Source organism: Solanum pennellii, chromosome 3, assembly GCF_001406875.1.
Source record: "Solanum pennellii chromosome 3, SPENNV200".
NCBI classification, from domain to species: Eukaryota; Viridiplantae; Streptophyta; class Magnoliopsida; order Solanales; family Solanaceae; genus Solanum; species Solanum pennellii.
Window position 1 is genome coordinate 11568888 of NC_028639.1, and position 16142 is coordinate 11585029.

The following is a 16142-nucleotide window of genomic DNA, read 5'->3' on the forward strand; positions in this document are numbered from 1 at the left end:
TTTATTGATTTATCCAACACCTTCTTTTTCAAAAAAGAAATAACTTTTTTCTTAAAAATAAATATTTTTGACCTTCTAATAGCAATATCAAACATGCTCTAAGTAACAATACAAGAGTTTTTGGATCAAATTGTCAATCATCTGACATTTTTATCATTTCACATATTTCTTTTACGTATTAATAATATAATTGAATGGTTTTCTAGCCCCAAATTGACTTTGTTATCAAATTTTTGGTTTGATGGATTTGTATATATAAACGAAAATATAACAAATGAAAGGACAGCATATTCGACTATCTAGTGTGACATTTGAAGCTTCCAAATATCGACTCTCGTCTATGCTAAGTTAAAGGCAGGGCCGGCTCTTGCTAAAAACAATTAAGTTATATATTAGGCCTGTGCGAAAATCGGATCAAACCATTAACCCGAACCAATTTTTGGTTTATTGGGCTAACAGTTCGGGTTATTGGGTAATTGGTTCGGGGCTCGATTCAGGAATATAGTTTAATGCGTAATCGGTTCGGGGATCGGGTTGGGAAGCGAAAAACTCGGGCTACCCGATACCCCAATAAGACCTATTATTTTTATTCCTAAATTTTCTAATTTTACAATACTCACTTCTCACATTAGGGACTAGGATTTTAAAATTTTGGGACTTAGGTTTAAAGCTAGTCGCCACTACTCTGAGACTCAGGCGACCTCCAAATCAAAAATTTTCAAACTCAAGTGACAAATATTCCAGTCTCTGGTCAGGCGGTCACTCAGGCGAGGTCCGAGGACACAAGGTAACGACTAACGATTTTTTATTCGTTGCATTTAACTCCAATCCATTTTCATGATTCAAAGTTCAAACGAAGAACATAATGTTGGTTTGTTAGTCGAACTTCATGAGTGACTCTGAAGAAGGGCATATTGATGCGTATAGGCTTGAGGGTACATCGTACTTTTGTTGTATCTTCTGAGTTCTGATAGTGTCTCTACTCTCTTCTCTATGTCATACTAGTTAATGGTTTGACCCGATTTTTGCACAGGCCTAGTCTAATGTATGATTTTAGTGATGGTGTCATGGTGTAGTTCATTTGTATTTTGTAGAATGTAGGTTGTAGCACAGTAGCACCTTCTTCTAATGTTATGCATTGGTGGTAATGTTCACTGCATTATTGGTTGTCTAATTAATAGGTGAACAAGCTCAAATTTCAGAAGTTAGAAGCTCGTCTGCTCGAGACTTTGAGTCTTACTCCTTTCAGTTCCCACAACTTCTATAATCTGCACAAACTACTCGACAGTCGTCTCTCCAGTCTTAGATTCTCAGTCGCTCACTGCTCACGCCTCACAAGTAAGTAATTCACGGTTTGACACTTTGGCTCATTTGTTTGTACTTTGTTGTCTTCTAGTCGCTGCTTTGTGTGAAGTTTGAACTGTGATGTGTCTATTGTCAAGTGTGTAAAAATTTGATACTACTTAGCCTATTGTTTGTACTCTATAGTTCTTTCTGTAATGAAACTACTTGGTGTTTATATCTTTTTGCAGTTTTTGGTGAAAGTAGCACGGGTGAAAATATCATAATTGATAAGGTTATTGGTGAAAGTGGGGTTTCTAATTCAAATGCAATAGATCAAAGTCAAACTATTGAGTCTAAAGTAAGGAAAAAAAATCTCGTGCGTGGGATGATTATACTCATAAAACTGATTCTGATGGAATTGAAAAAACTATTTGTAACTATTGTAAGAAAGAGTATTTTGCTGACACAAAAGAACATGGTACGACGTCAATGCTTACTCATATAAACAAATGCACAAAGATGCCTTATAATATTGATATTAAACAATCAAGATTAGCACTGCAACCAATGATAGGGGGTAACAATGGTAATGTAGTTGTTGTTCCATGGAAATTTGATTAGGAAGAGTGTAGAAAGGCCTTATGTCGTATGATAATTATTGATGAGCTTTCTTTCAGATTTTTTCAAAAAGAAGGTTATAAAAATTTTATATAAGTAAAACAACCTTGTTTCCACATTCCTTCCCGTACCAGTGTGACTCGTGACTGTTTTGATCTTTTTGATGAAGAAAAACGTAAGTTGATGGCTGTTTTTAATGAAACACAACAAAGGGTGTCTTTAACCACTGATACTTGGACTTCCATACAAAAATTCAATTATATGGTCATTACTGCTCATTGGATTGATGAAAATTGGACTTTGCATAAAAGAATTATCAACTTTTGTCCAATTACTAGTCATAGAGGTGAAGATCTTGGAAAGTCTATTAGTAAGTGCTTACATGAGTGGGGATTGCATCGAATTTTCACTGTTACAGTTGATAATGCTGGTTCAAATGGTGTGGTAATAACTGAGGTGTCTATGCAATTAACTAAATGGGGGACCAACCTAATGGGTGGTAGTCACTTCATATAAGGTGTATGGCTCATATTGTAAATCTTATTGTTCAAGATGGTACAAAAGAAGCAAATGTGTCTATTGAACGAGTTAGGCAAGTAGTGAGATACATCAAACAATCTCCTGCTAGGTGGAAAAAGTTTCAAGAATGTTGTGAAGATGAAAATCTTGCTAAAAAGTCTGCTTGGATATTCCTACTAGGTGGAATTCCACCTACAAGATGTTGAGCAGGGTTATTGAATATGAAGGGGCGATTGTAGAGTACGCCGATCGTGATATTGGCTTGGCACTATATCTTAATTGTTGATAAAAATTCTACAGGTACACTTTTGAGTACTGATTGGAGGGCGTAAAGAGAATTACAAATTTCTTGAAATGTTTTTTAATCTTACTTTGAATCACGATATGTTACATCAAATCTTCATTTTCTTGAAATTTGTCAAGTTGGTGTTTACTTGAATCAATTGATATCAAATGAAGATCAAGTTTTGGCTAAAATGGCAGAAAATATGAAGGAGAAATTTGACAAATATTGGGGTGATGCTGAAAAAATGAATAAGATGATCTTCATACCATGTGTTTTGGATCCTCGTCACAAATTTAGCACTCTTGGCTTTGCACTTAAGAAGATGTTTGGAGAAAAAAGGGCTGCTATAGAAAATGGTGTACGAACGTACATGGAAGCTTTGTTTAATGAGTATACAAAGCCCATTTCAAATGATAAAAGTGGCCAATTTTCTTCAAGTGAGGTGGATACTTCTATTTCAAGTTCTGTAGGAGAATTTGGAAATTTTTTTGAGGAATTACATAAACATAAATCTGAACAGGGAGGAGCAAGTTCAAAGTCAGAATTAGTTAAATCTCTTGATGAAGAAACTGAAATTGAAAAATCAGATTTTGATGTATTGCTTTGGTTGAAAGTTAACTCACCTAGATTTCCATTTCTTTCTGGGGTGGCTCGAGATGTGTTGGCTATTCCCGTTTCAAGTGTGGCATCTGAATGTGCTTTTAGTACTGGAGGGCACATACTTGATTCATTTAGGAGTTCATTAACTCCTACATTGGTACAACTCTAGTGTGCCTTCAAGATTGACTTCGGAGTGAGTCACAACCCATAAGTATTGAGGAAGATTTAGATTTTCTTGATCAACTTGAAGAAGGTAAGAAATAACCTCATTGATGTATAATTTTGAATTGTTTATTTAATACTTTTATTGTTTAAGCCTTGACTCTTGACTTGTTATCGTATTTCTCTTTAGATTTTGCTAAACTTGCAAAAGAACTTTGCATTGATGACATGTAAAATTGGAGGAAGGAAGGTACATACATGTGTTATCTTGTCTTTGTATCTAATTTATGATTGATCTAATACTTTCTCTGTTTCTTTGTTAATCAGATTCCATCATGTCTCGACTTCATGGTTCTAATGCTCGATCACCTGTTTGGAATCAGTACGAAAAATTTGAAGAAAATGAAGATGGATCGTGGACAGTAAAATGTATTCATTGTGGCTGTGCTTATTACCATTCACGCAATACTGAGACTGCCTCCTTAAGAAGGCATGTTAAGAATTGTTTGGAAAACAGGAACCAAAATCGGCAACTCTAAAGGATCGATGCCTAGTTATTATTTTGTTTACTTGAACATGAACTATTAGAACTATGTTTAGACTCAATTTTCAGATTGTGTGACTGCTATTTTGAATTTTGTAAACTTTGTTTGCGCCTGTGTGGGTTGTGGCAGATTGATTATGTTAGACAATTTGAAGTTGTGCTGCATTTTGATTTATGAGTTCTGGCTTCTGAAATGTTGTAGCCTGCAGGCTTGCAACTTGTGCCTTGTAGTGTTGCTATTTTATTCCATTATTTTCTTATGATATTTCATATTTGTGTTGAGATTTGAGAAGTTCATTGAAGTGTTATTATGTTGACTGTTGACTGTTATGGCTATTGGGGATTTGGTATTAATTATTAAGAGTTGGGTGAGCATAAATGCATATTGATAAGCCTTACTGTGAACTCTAAGAAATTAAGAAACTGTCAAGTGTCAATTGTGAGTGTGAGAGTTCATTTTGTAATCTTTCAAGGACTTGTCTCATGTATAAATGTACTATTTCAGTGTTTTGTTTGTGTTTTAGTGTGTGGCTTTGTGCTTTAGTAAACATGCTTTAGTATTTTGTCAACATGTGTTAGCAACTAGCAAGTAAAAGAAAGAGAGAGAAGGCAGGGGTTGCACCTTTGCAGGACTTTTTGATAGAAATTGATCGAGCACTTTTTGCTTGTTTGTAATGGTCGATCAGTTCTTCATGTGTTTTTTATTTAAAAAAATTGTGTGCTATGTTAACGATTAACCTGATAATCGAACCGATGAGGATCGATAATCGATTAACCGATAACCGATTAACCGATAATTTAATAGTTCTTTAACGATTTAGCTAGTCTACAAACCGATAACCAATAAGCAAAACTGATAATGTTTAAAATCGAACTGAACCGACCGATATGCACCTCTAGACTATATATCGTCGGTACTCAATTTTGTGTTTTCAAATTTTTATTAAATACACGTAATAAACAAGAAAATACAAAAGATTTGTTCCATAAAATTTCTTAATTTTTATAAAAGATACATATTAAATTGAATGTATATCGATTTAATAGATGATTTTGCTACATCCAAACTAACACCAAACAAGAATAATTCCTATGCTCATTTATTTCTATATACATAAAAAATAATTACTTTAATTTAAAAAACTAACTTTTTGACAAATATAAATTACATTATTTTATTTTCCTTTAACTCCATTCAAATAGAAGTCAAAGGAAATTGGATCGGGTCACCCATGTGGATGGATCCAAGTGAGAAGAAAATAAATATACATAATTAAGTATTATATATTAATAAATATAATGAAAAAACTTTAGAATTAAAGGATTTTCACGAGAAAAATCAACGTATCTTTTTAGAAAACTTACGCGTATAAGTAAATATATACTAGTTTATTACTTAAAATAGCTATAGTTCTCTTTATTATAATTCGTGACCTACTTTTAGCTATAATAACGCGGCTCAACTTTTTAGTATTGTTTGATTCACACGTTCGCACAATTCATAATTTGTATAATATAATTTATATAACTTTTGTACAATTTAGAATTTGTATAATATTATTTGTATAATTGTTAACACTTCTAATGTTTGTAATTGTATAAACTCGTTATTTTAAGTCTATACAGAAATAACTAAATAATTCAAATGTACCCGCGAATTATACAAATCTGCGAATTATGCAAGTCCGTGAATTATACAAACGAGACAGCTTAAACTATAGCTACAACCTGTAAATATGCAAACTATAGTTATGGAGCATAATTAAGTTTATTATAGTGGCTATTCACGAAAGTTTCGAATCATTCCGGTCTTTACAATTTAAATGAACATACACTTCTTCTCCTTCTTCCTTCTCCAATTCTATTGAAGTACTTGTGAAAATTTTTGAAGGTTTCTTCTCCAAAAAAGTGTTGGAAGAAACAATCACAATAGGTATGATTTTAGACTGCAACTTTATATGATTTAGTTCGTGATTGTATACATGTTATTGCACTTTCTAACTAGTAAAATAATATTTAATGATCCTGCACACTAAGTGTTTATTGGCATCAGAACGTGCTTGATTTTATCGCTAGGTATTTGATCAAATAGGATCGTCCAGTTCCTATAGAACATATCACTAAAATAGCCCTAGAGGGGGGATAAGGCTAAGCGAAACGAAAATGATTTTCCATGAGATGGGAAATAAAAACTATTCTCCTCATACGAAGTTTGTGAATAAGTGATTGTATGCTAATGAGCAATAAATACCTTCTTTTCAGCTAAACGGGATGGATTGAACTAATAATTCAGTAGATGCTTTTTATGAATGACAACTAAGTATGATAAGTAAATTACTCCTGATTTTTCTATCATTTTATAACGTATCAGGGTCAGTCTTTTGATAAATAATCACTATGAGTCAAACTCAATTAAATTTGATCAATCCTATTTTGTATCGTTAAGGTGGAGAACTGAGCCATGAATTTTTCTTCATCATAAATCGAATCATTGTTCGCAATCCAAGATAACCTATAGAAAGGATCTGAAGTACCATGGAAAGACGAAGCATATTGACATTAAGTATAATTTTGTAAGAGACATTATATTTTAAAAAAAATGTGAAAGTGAAATACATTTATATGTATCAAATGATAGCATATCCCTTAACGAAACCAATAACATGTGATAGTTCTGAGATACCTGTGAAATCATTGAATTTACGTATATGTTGTTGTATTTATACTTTATTTTTCAAGCATGTTTATGTAAATTCACATTATTGAAGTTAATATTGGTTTATGCCTAAATTTTCATTCTTGATTATTTATATGCATATATCATTTTTGTAGTGTATATAAAATTTTGAGGATAAAAATATGTCAAACAGATAAAAAGATTGATCTATTTGCATAAACAATCACCTCTATTGTCTGAGTGATAGGTAAAGATGAGACAGTTATAAACTAATTATTATCAGGATTTGTGATATATAATAGAGAGTTAAAAGTTTATAATGAGAATATCATTTGTTAGTTTTGTTTAATCTTATGCGACTAAAATGAGTTAGTCTATTTCTAATGCCGGATGTAAGTTCTAATGAAAAAAATGATGAGTAGATTTGTGAACTCAAACTTAGACATGAATTATCTGAAATCTCATCTGTACAATATTTAATTAATAAAAGACTACGTTCCAAGAAAAAAGAGTTAATACCGTGATACATGTCTCATACGTATCATGTATGCATATAGTGATCCATATGGTGATACAAGTGTAATCTCTATTCGCTATTGTGTGAAACCCTGAAAATTATAAGTAAATTTCATCTTAATATTCAATTTGGTGTTTGCTATCTTAGTATCTTGCGAAGAGATCATGTTTCATTCGGTCTGGCGGGATAATTCTAGAAAAGTATATTACATTGAGATTAAGAGATTTATGATATGAGTAAGATAATTAGATATTATCACATTAATTGTGCTCATTAATGTCCTTTATGTTTGTCTATATAAGACAAATACATAATGATGAACTCAAAAATAAGAGAAGAGATGATGAGAAACATGAATGTAAAAAATGATCTAGCAATCTACATACCATAATCTACTCTCAAGTCTCATTGATCCAAATGTTGTATATTTCTAACAGATATATAATAACAAATCTTTCGAAGTATGTATTAATTACACGGTCTAGTCGTAATATATGAAATTTACTTAATAGTACTAAGAATTGACCCAATATATGTGAATGGGAGATAAAGGAAATTAGATCGAACCACCCATGTGGGTCAATCCGATCGCGTTAATAAAACGATATTTTCAATGTTAAATTGATAAAATTTTATATAAAACTAATAATATTTAAAAAATGAATTCGAAGAAATCATTTATAAAAAAACATATCAAGTAATGCATCTTTAAAATTTTAGATATTAAATGCATATGAATTTTTTTTATATTTTAGGAAATTTTACACAAATCTCTTAGTACTAAGAGATAATTACATCACCTTTTCTTTTCTAAATTATAAATATTACTTAAATTTTGTGGAATCATGGTACATTCGAAACATCCCAATACATCGCGCACATCCCGCTTTCATATACATTCCTCAATATTGATATATCGTATCTTAATTTCGGATACATCACTCAACGTCCCGATATATCACGTACGTCTTGATACATCACATAAAGTGATGTATACGATCGATACATCGTGCAAAGTGATGTGTTTGAAAATTCACATAAAGTAATGTATCCGACAGATTCATCACGTAAAGTGATGTATCAGAAAAATAAGAGAGCGTAGAGATTTTTATAATATTTTCAAGTATGAAATTTTAAAGAACGTGATAAAATAAATTATGTATTAAGATAATTTTTCTTATATTTTAGACCTCTAATTTGAAATTTGATTTTGGACCTTTAATTATGTTAAACTGCTCCTGGTTAAAGGCGAAAATATACATAGTCCGATAAAATAATTAGGAGGTGTATATATTCAAAAGTTAGAAAGAAATATGATTCGTGAAAAAGAAAAGGTAGAAAAACAAATAATGTCAATTACAAGAGGAATAAATTTTGACAAGGGAAGTAACGTCGAAGAACACTCTATTATTTTCAATTTTCACATATACAATGTGTCAGAACTGAAACTACTAATGGTTGTTGACATGTACATAAGGCAAAGTAAATGAAACTATCCAAGTTTTTTAAAGTATGTGTTAAAATAATGAGCATGTATACAATAGATGTGTCCCAAAAGAAGTATGAATACAAATACAATGTTGAAAAGTATGACACCATGCCTCTTCTTCCAAATTTCTCCATTGGATATTTTTTAAGATTTCAAAAGTTCATCACTTTCTTTTCTCTTAACACACTTTGACCCTTGATCTTGACTAAGTTGTTGCGTCGATATAGATTATTTTGAAATCTTTATTTGCATATCAATTGTCAAAAGAGGGAAACATCCAAAGAATGAACATTATATTGTATTACCTCTTATAACCCTCCTATTCTCCACCATTAAAATAACAATTTTAGAATTTCTTTTTGATTAACCCTAATTGAAATTGAAAAGGTTGAATGGAATTCAATGATACAAATACAAAAGAACAAAAAAATAACTCAAAAAGTTACTTTAAATAGAAGTTACCCGATTATATGTAATTCTACCGTTATTGGACATTCACCTTCAAAGTCACAATTTAGAAAGAAAATGAAATTTGAGTTTGATTTGATTCAATCTAACTGGGAAGGAAACAAAACTAGAATTTGATTTGATTTTGAAATAAATAAAAAGAAAAGGTAAGGGGAGAGAGACAGAGAGTAAGAATGAATATAATTGGTTATTAGCTTGTTATATGTCATATAATATGCCAAGTGTATATAAATCCACCTTTTGCTATAAAATTAATAGTATAGTTGTAAACATTAAAAATTTTAAACTATAACTGGTATTACAAGGTATAGTATATGTTTGCTACATTGTGTAGTTTCTCCTTATGTTAAATCGCTTCGGGTTAAAGGCGAAGCATATCAGGTCCGATAAAATAATTATGAGGTATATATATTGAAAAGTCAAAAAACAATACCAATCATGGTAAAAAGGTAGAAAAACAAGTAATTCCAATTACAAGAAGAATAAATTTTGACAAGGGAAATCACGTTGAAGTCCACTCAATTATTTTCAATTTTCACATGTAAAATGTATCAAAAATGAAACTGCTAGTGGTTGTTGCCATGCAAATAAGGCAAAGTAATGAAACTATGCAAATTTTTAAAGCATGTGTTAAATCATTGAACATGTATACAATAGATGTGTCCCAAAAAAAAGTATGAATACAAGTACATTATTGAAAGGTATTATACAATGTCTCTTCTTCCAGATTCCTCTATTGGATATTTTTGAAGATTGTGAAAGTTCAACACTTTCTTTTCTCTTGATATACGTTGATTCTTGATCTTGACTAGTTTTTTGCGTCGATTTGAACTATTGTGAATCTTTATTTGCATCTTAATTTCCAAAAAAGAGAAAAATCCAAAGAATGAGCATTATGTTGTATTATCTCTTATAACCATCCTCTGTTCCACCATTAAAATATCAATTTTAGAAGTTCCTTTTAACTAACCCTAATTTAAATTGATTAAGTTGAATGGAATTCAATGATACAAAAACACAAAAAAAAAAAAAATTAACTCAGAAAATTTATAATTTGAAACAATTAAATAGAAGTTACTCGATTCTATGGAATTCTAATGTTGATGGACATTCACCTTCAAAGTCACAATTTAGGAAGAAAATGAAATTAGAGTTTGATTTGATTCAAAATTGTAATTTGGGGAAGGAAACATATCTACAATTTGATTTGATTTTGAAATAGAGAGAGAGAGAGAGAGAGAGAGAGAGAGAGAGAGAGAGAGAATTGGGCATTATCTTGATATATGTTGTATAATATGCTAAAGTGTATATAAATTCACCTTTTGCTATAAAATTAATAGTATAGTCATAAAAATTAAAAATTTTAAACTATACATGAGCATTACAAAGTATGTTATATGTTTGATATATTGTGTAGTTTCTCCATATGTTAAATCACTCCGGGTTAAAAGCGAAGCATACCTGGTCCGGTAAAATAGTTAAGAGGTGTATATATTGTAAAGTTAGAAAACATTATGAACAGAGAAAAAAAGATAGAAAACAAATAATCTCAGTTGTATGAGGAATAAATTTTGACAAGGTAAGTCACGTCGAAGTCCACTCAATTAGTTTTAATTTTCACATGTACAATGTGTCAAAACAAAAACTACTAACAGTTTTGGCCATGCATATAAGACAAAGTAAATGAAACTATTGAAGTTTTTAATGCATTTGTTAAACCAATAAACACACATACAATAGATGTGTTTTCATGACCCAGAATGTCGTGATTGAGACCCACACTAACCTTCTGGTGGGAGAACCACTACTACAACTAAAACCAAGCAAATAAAGTAATAACTAAGGCATTTAAGTTACGAAAGCAAGTTAAATAAACTAAGTAAGATGTTTCTATAAACTTCAACATTAAAGGACTAACTAAATAAATGCGGAAGTAAACAACTTAGAACCTGAAAGTCAATGTACCAAAACCACTAACGAGAATCAAGTATAAACAAAAAGGGTTATAACCCCAACTAACATAAAACATCTAAGAACTAGTCTAATTCCGAAATGTGGACATAGACCCAAAAGGAATCCAAAGCAGCCCGGATGATGCAGAATCACCGTTGAATTCAAACGTAATGATCACAGATTTTCTGAGCGAGGAATGTCAATAGCCACCGAAAGATGTCCTACACTCAATAAAAACAAGAGCAAGTGCAGTATCAGCACATACCCACTGAGTACTAGTATGATCACACGATTATCCCACTGAGTGAAACATAAACAAGTTTATTACAACAAAATAATCATGTGATATCTAGGAAATATACAATATTGAATATCACATGCTTCAACAATTTCACATTTATCACAAGTAGTTGGTCCTCTCATGGAATCTGATACGCTCAAATTTACTTCTCGAAAAGAAGTATAAGCGGTCGTATCAAGTAAAGAACCCAACTATGAGGTTGGGGTTAATCCCACGAGGAAAATGATTTAGACTTAACCATAACGTACAATTACTTCTATTTAATCAAGTCCTTTCCAAAAACAGGTAATAAAAGGGGGGTTTTAAATAACAAAAGGAATTAAATATTTCTAAGTAAACAAGTAGCAAGTATGAATATTTGATATTTATCAAGTGATTAGAGTAACTAGGTCATAAGTGTTCCCTACAGGTTCATAACGCGGTAATTCTAGCTATAACAATCCTTTCCTAGTATCTTGCATGCAAAGTGGTAAGTTATGTATCCCTAATTCCTTGGTTCGGCAATTAGGGAATTTCACTCCGCACCTTGGTCCGGCTACGTGTGTATGCTTTACTAAACCTTACCTTTACCAAATATTAAGTATCATAATCGATGTATGGCTTAGTTGTTACTTCGCACCAATCGACATTAGCCTATTAGATAGTGTATACTAAATCTACGTTGATAATTCTTTTCTTATTATCTACCTTGATCCGGCAAGTAGCAATAAGACGAGTTGTAATAAGTGCACTCGTTAAAAAGACTTCTAAACAAAAGAATTATCAATACATGCAAGACACTATTCTAGAATTGTTATTTTAGCTAGTTTTTACCTTGTTATTTACAATGGTTCCCACAACCCTAGTTATGGATTTAGTTACCCATGTTAACAATCACACAATTCATATTGATTAGACAAGAATTCATGTACTTACTTTGATGAGATTGAAGAAAATCGAAAAAATTACTTGAATAAATCAAAGTCTTGCAACAAACGATTCTGGAAAACAGAATATTTCCCAAAATCTCAAGTTCAACAACTAGGATAATAAAACTGAAAAATACCAAAAAGTCTAACCCCAAAAACGAGGGTTTTACAAGTATTTATAATAAAGAAGTCCTAACATAAAAATGAAATCTATTTAAGGAAAATCTGCCCAAAAACGCATCTGAGTCGACGACCGGACCGACGGACCGTCGAGGCCTCCCGTCGTTCCACACTTAGAATCTTTTTCAGCTGCTTTCTTCTCCAACTCACTGTTACCATCGACGGACCAGGATGACGGTTCGTTGAGTGCACGACGGTCTGTCGATGGCTCCGTAGGTCATCACTTCTGCAATTTCAGCACAGTTCTTCCACGTTTTCATTCTGGATAGTTTTCCTGCAAACAAAGAGAAAAATACATTAAAACTACTACAAAAAGGCCTTAGACACACAATAAACTTAAGGAAAAAGCATTGAAAGTACCGTGAAACCACGTTACATCAGAATCCAAACCCAAACTGTTAGTGCACTGGAACAGGATACCCGATTCCACAGTAATACCCAAACAAGGAAATCTGATCTCATTTTCAGATCGGAACGTGGCAATCCAATTTCATTTTTATGTCGGAACGTGGCAATCCTATCCCAATTAGTTATGTCAGAACGTGGCAATTCGATCTAAGTTAGTTATGTCAGAACGTGCCAATACGATCCATTAACACACTACAATCACAAACACAAGTATACTTTCAAGTCACACAATCAATTAATGACATGTAATCATTCATCTATCTCATTTTCAACAAGTGAGGATTCACAATGTAACATTCGCATACATACATGCATCATAATAAAGCAAAAACAAGAATACAAAACATAATCGTAGAATCACAACCATCACTTACCTCAAAACAAGCTTGAAACCCTAAGAAACTTGATCTTTGTCTTTTCAGATTCGTTCCTCTTGTTCATGGTCTACAAACAATTAATATGATATGGAAATCAGTAATCAATCAATAATTAACCGGATTATTAACAATTCTATGAACCTTAGATCAAACCCATGATCCTAATCATCTAATTTAAAATTGTTTCCATCAAAGAATCTATATCAAAACCCTTGTCCATCATTATTAACCCATTTCATTACGTTCTACTGATCGAAAAAATAGATTCGGAGAGTGAAAAACTTATTTTAGCCTCAAGAATGATGAAAAATGACTAGGAGTCGCCTTGAGTTAGTTACTTAGCTCAAAAAGTCTAAAAGAGCATATTGAGGGTCGTTTAGGGGTTTATTAACGACTTTAATTTGCGTCATGCCTGCCACTACAACCATCACCCCGCCATACCAGCGACACCAGAGCGATAGAAACGCTCGCCACGAAGGGATTGCTGAGACAGTGAGCTATCTCAAGAATTCCAAAATCCCCATTTCACAACACACCTCTAACCCACGACACTAAAAAAATTCCTTCCATGCTAAGATCAATTCCAGAGTTCTACATGCTTGAATTCAATTACGTAAAGTCGTGCGGATTCTTTATCGAGTTATCTAAATACTCATGCAATTAAAATCATAAATAGTTCACCCAATAGTTACCAAATTTTCCCACACCTCAATACTCCAATTTTATCAAATCAAGACTATGTTGGGAAAAATTCAAATACTGCAAAAAAAAAAAGTTTCGACCCAAAGTTTTACCTACTTGACTTTTCTATACTGATGGAACTCGGTGTTTTAGATACCAATTTACACATCACTCATCCCCGAGTGGCAAACTTAGAATAATAGGCTAAGGAAGAAATGTAGTATTACTTGATTTGATGAACAACTAAGGATACTTGTCTCACATAATCTTCTCGATTTTCCATGTAGATTTCTTAATTGGACGATGCTTCCATTGAACTTTCATGGACTTAATCTCCTTGGTCCTCAACTTGCGCACATCCCGATCAAGAATAGAAATCGATTCGTCTTCATATTTAAGGTCCTTATCTAACCCAATTGAGTCCCACTTGATGATATAATCCCTGTTACCATGATACCTATTAATCATTGACACATGAAATACTGGATAAACACTCGATAGGTTAGGAGGTAAAGCCAACTTATGTGCTATTGGTCCCACATACTCAAGTATTTTGTAGGGACCAATGTACCTAGGAATTAGCTTACCCCTCTTACAAAATCTCAACACCTCTTTCATGGGTGATACCTTAAGAAGAACATTTTCACCGCATTGAAATGTCATGTCTCTTACCTTATGATCCACATACTTATTTTGTCTACTATGGGCTGCTAAAGGTTTAGCTTAAATACTCCTCACCTTATCTTGAGTCTCCTTCACTAAATCAATCCTAAAAGGTTTCACATCTCCAGCCTCTAACCAGACTATTGGTGATATACATCCCCTCCCATAGAGTGCCTCAAATGGTATCTATACTGTAGTGATAAATATTATTATAAGAGAACTCGCACAACGATAAGAATTTATCCCAATGTCCTCCAAAATCAATCACACATACTCTGAACATATTTTCTAACACTTGAGTAGTCGTCCTCTCTGATTGACCGTTTGTATGCGATGAAAGGTTGTACTGAAAGTGAGTTGTGTTCTCAATTCATCGTGCAATATCCTCCAACACATGGAAGTGAATTGGGTACCACGATCTGAGATGATTGAAATAGGCACTACATGCAACCTCGCTATCTCTTTCACATACACTTTAGCCAATTGCTCTATTCTTACTGGGATAAAATAAGCTGACTTATTCAATCTATCATCCACTACCCAAATAGGATCAAACTTCCCTAAGGTCTTGGAAAGACCAACCACAAAGTCCATGACTATTCTTTTCCACTTCCATTCCGGAAATGACATTCTTTGAAGCAAACTTGCTGACCTTTAATTTTCTACTTCACTTGTTGACAATTTTGACACTTCGCCACAAACTTCACTACGTATTTCTTCATACTTGACCACCACATCTTGGACACACCCGAATGAATAGTATATCGCAAACCATGAGCCTCTGCCAATAATTTCTCAATCAAGCTATCTACTCAACGAACACATATTCTACCCTTAAAGCTGAGTACACAATTCACTTCAAGAGTAGTCTCTTGTGCCTTACCCATCACAATCTTCGTTATAAGCTCCTCTAAATTTCCATCTTCGAAATAGTTCAGTCTTGATATCATTAATGAATGTGGTCCTCACTTCAATACTAGTTAACACCCCACCTCTTTCTGAGATGCCCAATTGCATGAATTTAGACTCCAATGTCTAAATTTCTTTAGCAAAAGATCGCTTGGATACACTCAAGCGACTAAACCAACCATACTCACCGCTTTTTGACTCAAAGCGTCTGCCATCAGATTGGCCTTGCCCGGATGTTATTGAATGGTCAAATCATAATCATTAAGTAACTCCATCCACTTTCGTTGTCTCAAATTTAGATCCTTTTGAGTGAACACATGTTTCAAACTATGATGATCTATAAGAACTTCACACGTAGCTTCATAGAGCTAATGTCGCCACACTGTAAGAGCAAACACTACCGCTGCCAACTCCAAATCATGCGTTGGATAATTCCTCTCATGCATCTTCAATTGATGCGATGCATAAGCTATAACATTCTTATCATGCATCAACACAACACCCAAACTAGAATGTGAAGCATCACAATAAACAATAAAATCTTTACCTTCGAACGATAATGCTAGGATGGGTGCGGTGGTCAAGAGAGTCTTGAGCT

The 16142-nt window shown here is 32.8% G+C and overlaps 1 protein-coding gene and 1 long non-coding RNA gene across 2 annotated transcripts; one reads left to right on the forward strand and one right to left on the reverse strand.

Annotated features, from left to right (window-relative positions):
- The first annotated feature begins 353 nt into the window (after nt 1–353).
- Nucleotides 354–4295, forward strand: LOC107013008. Its single transcript, XR_001456116.2, has 4 exons — nt 354–787; nt 1182–3560; nt 3660–3719; nt 3797–4295. It is a non-coding gene; the product is annotated as an uncharacterized LOC107013008 (long non-coding RNA).
- Nucleotides 4296–14230: 9935 nt separating this feature from the next.
- Nucleotides 14231–15229, reverse strand: LOC107013198. Its single transcript, XM_015213171.1, has 2 exons — nt 15087–15229; nt 14231–14429 (listed from the first exon to the last, which is right to left on the reverse strand). The coding sequence occupies exons 1-2, from the start codon at nt 15227–15229 to the stop codon at nt 14231–14233; spliced, it is 342 nt and encodes a 113-aa protein (XP_015068657.1).
- Nucleotides 15230–16142: the final 913 nt, after the last annotated feature.